The 2317-nt window shown below is 30.6% G+C and overlaps 1 protein-coding gene across 1 annotated transcript; it reads left to right on the top strand.

Annotated features, from left to right (window-relative positions):
- Positions 1-380: 380 nt before the first annotated feature.
- LOC111032863 (voltage-dependent calcium channel type A subunit alpha-1-like) lies at positions 381-2198 on the top strand. Its single transcript, XM_022313326.1, has 2 exons — positions 381-1028; positions 1991-2198. Exons 1-2 carry the CDS (start codon positions 912-914, stop codon positions 2150-2152), a joined length of 279 nt encoding a protein of 92 aa, XP_022169018.1. The 5' UTR covers positions 381-911; the 3' UTR covers positions 2153-2198.
- Positions 2199-2317: the final 119 nt, after the last annotated feature.

Genomic DNA, 2317 nt, shown 5'->3' with positions numbered 1-2317 from the left:
TAAAAACCAGGTAGGACTTGTCTCGTACCTAGTTAGTTCTATTTGCTATAACGCGGTGGCGTAGCCAAGATTTTTCTCTGAGAGGTGCTGATAAAGTTATTATAGTTAGGTAGTTGGTTTCACGAGGTTTTCCCATAAGTTTAGCATGACTGATCTCTAGGTTTTATTTTAGGTTTCAGTTCTCGTACTGCAATAATAATGTGTAATTGCATTAATTATCATAGACCATAGAAATATTTTTTAATCTCTTTAAAATTTGGGAAAATTAAGGGCAATATTCCTAGCTTTACCCCTTGGCTGCGTCTTTATGCAATTTGATTTAAAATTTACAAACTACTATAATTAATGAACGTTAAAGAGTAGGTATGCGTTATTATTATTAACCACACCACTTGTAGTGAATTCATTAATTTCATCACAATATAATATCATGTTAACACAAAAATTTCAACAAACTTCAATCCTCTTTTGGCCCACCGCTCTCCATAGTATCCGTAACCGCACTACAATATGTACGTACTATATTTTCGAGGATTTTCTTCGTCGTCCATAACATACGTATAACATTATTATTTATTACGAATAATAATATGACACCACATTTTAAAAATGAGCACTTTTTAACCGACTATAAAAACCGAGGCTTTATTCCGGTTAAAAAAAAATAGATCGAGAGACTGTGCCCATGTCCAAAAAAGAGCTAGCTGTGAAATGATGTCCATTCCTCCTTGCACTACCCGCAAATAATCATCACTTGCACGTTAATCTCTGGTTGGGCTCCAATCACTGGTGACAATAATATCAACCGGTGATGAGGTATTGATGACGATGATGATGAGGACCACCGATCACGTGTGTTTCAGAAATCGTGTATAGATTTTACCATACAAGCGAGACCGCTGGAGAGGTACATGCCGAAAGACAGGAACAGCATGAAATACAAGATATGGCGGCTGGTAGTGTCGACACCGTTCGAATATTTCATCATGATACTCATCGTCTTGAACACGCTGTTACTTATGATGAAGGTAAGTCTCGTCGGCGTCGTTGGACGCGTTTCGTCATATATATATATATATATATATATATTATAAAATATATTTAGCCGTAACATATGTATTGTCGTTATTATAATATAATAATTATTGCCGTACCGTCGAATATTTGCTGAATTCGTTTATTATTATAATTATCACCGATTAACAATGATTTCCCAACGAGATAGTTAATTTACGCACTAAACACCAACAATTATTATTATTATACTAATATTCTACGCAGTGTATAATAATAATTTTAAAAATTATTATGACGAGAACAAACCGCAACTGCGGACGAACTGTTGACAATAATATCATCATGACAGTATAATATCACTATACACGTTTAGTTCGTGGTCTCGTTATTTGTACTTATCGCGGAGACTATTAGCAGAGTTATTTTTGTTTGGACTTTTTTTTAAAATAAATTATTGACCAACATATTTTATTGCATGCACAATTTGCTTAAGCTGATCACTCCCATTTGCTGTGGATATCACACACATCATGGTTTTAATTTTTTTTTTTAATTTTTTTTTTTCAGGTTGCTTCTATTTATCTTTTTCTCTATTATTCCGCATAACTTTTGCTTTCAACGTCTAACAAAAAAAAAAAATTAACTAATGAATACATAATTGATTTAAATAAACGCATCGCTGCCTTTTATATTGATTTTTATTTTATATTGTGTTTTTTTTTATTTTGTTATTGACTAACTGATGACATATATTTTTATTTAAATAAATAGCTTTGAGTAATTTTTATCAGTCTATGCGATGAAAAAGGTTATAACATAATGTGTAACATTTGTGAAGTGTTCTTTTTTATATTTAGTTCACTATCAGAACAATTAAATGCTTTTCATTCTTTCTTTCGTTCTTTCTTCTTTCTTTTATTATTTTTTTTTCACTATAATGGTTGATCATTGTTTTTTTTATTCATTTTTATAGTTTTATCAACAAAAAAAATCCTACAAGACTGCTCTACATTACATGAACATGGTGTTTACTGGCATGTTTACCATTGAGTGCGTGCTCAAAATTTTGGCGTTTGGAGTCAGGGTAAGAGAACACGTGCCAAGTAGTAGTAACCATATTCGATTAATCATATAGATATTCTCTAGAATTAAATAAAATAATTTATCACTATATAGTATATATTATATATATTATATATACATATATTATATTTACCGTCGTTTCACATAGTATTTTATATTATATGATAGTTATTTTAATTTTTGTATGTTAAGTTATTTTTGATTTGAAACTTTTACA

This window comes from Myzus persicae, unplaced genomic scaffold (assembly GCF_001856785.1).
Source record: "Myzus persicae strain clone G006 unplaced genomic scaffold, MPER_G0061.0, whole genome shotgun sequence".
NCBI lineage: Eukaryota > Metazoa > Arthropoda > Insecta > Hemiptera > Aphididae > Myzus > Myzus persicae.
The sequence above is the reverse complement of the archived record's forward strand: the minus strand, read 5'-3'. Positions and strand labels throughout refer to the sequence as shown.

What these genes read in the sequence shown, in the direction of transcription:
- LOC111032863 (XM_022313326.1), top strand. Translation starts at nt 912, where the DNA reads ATGCCGAAAGACAGGAACAGCATGAAATACAAGATATGGCGGCTGGTA. An exon ending in CGCTGTTACTTATGATGAAG is followed by an intron (nt 1,029 to 1,990) that starts GTAAGTCTCGTC and finishes TCATTTTTATAG; the next exon opens with TTTTATCAACAAAAAAAATC.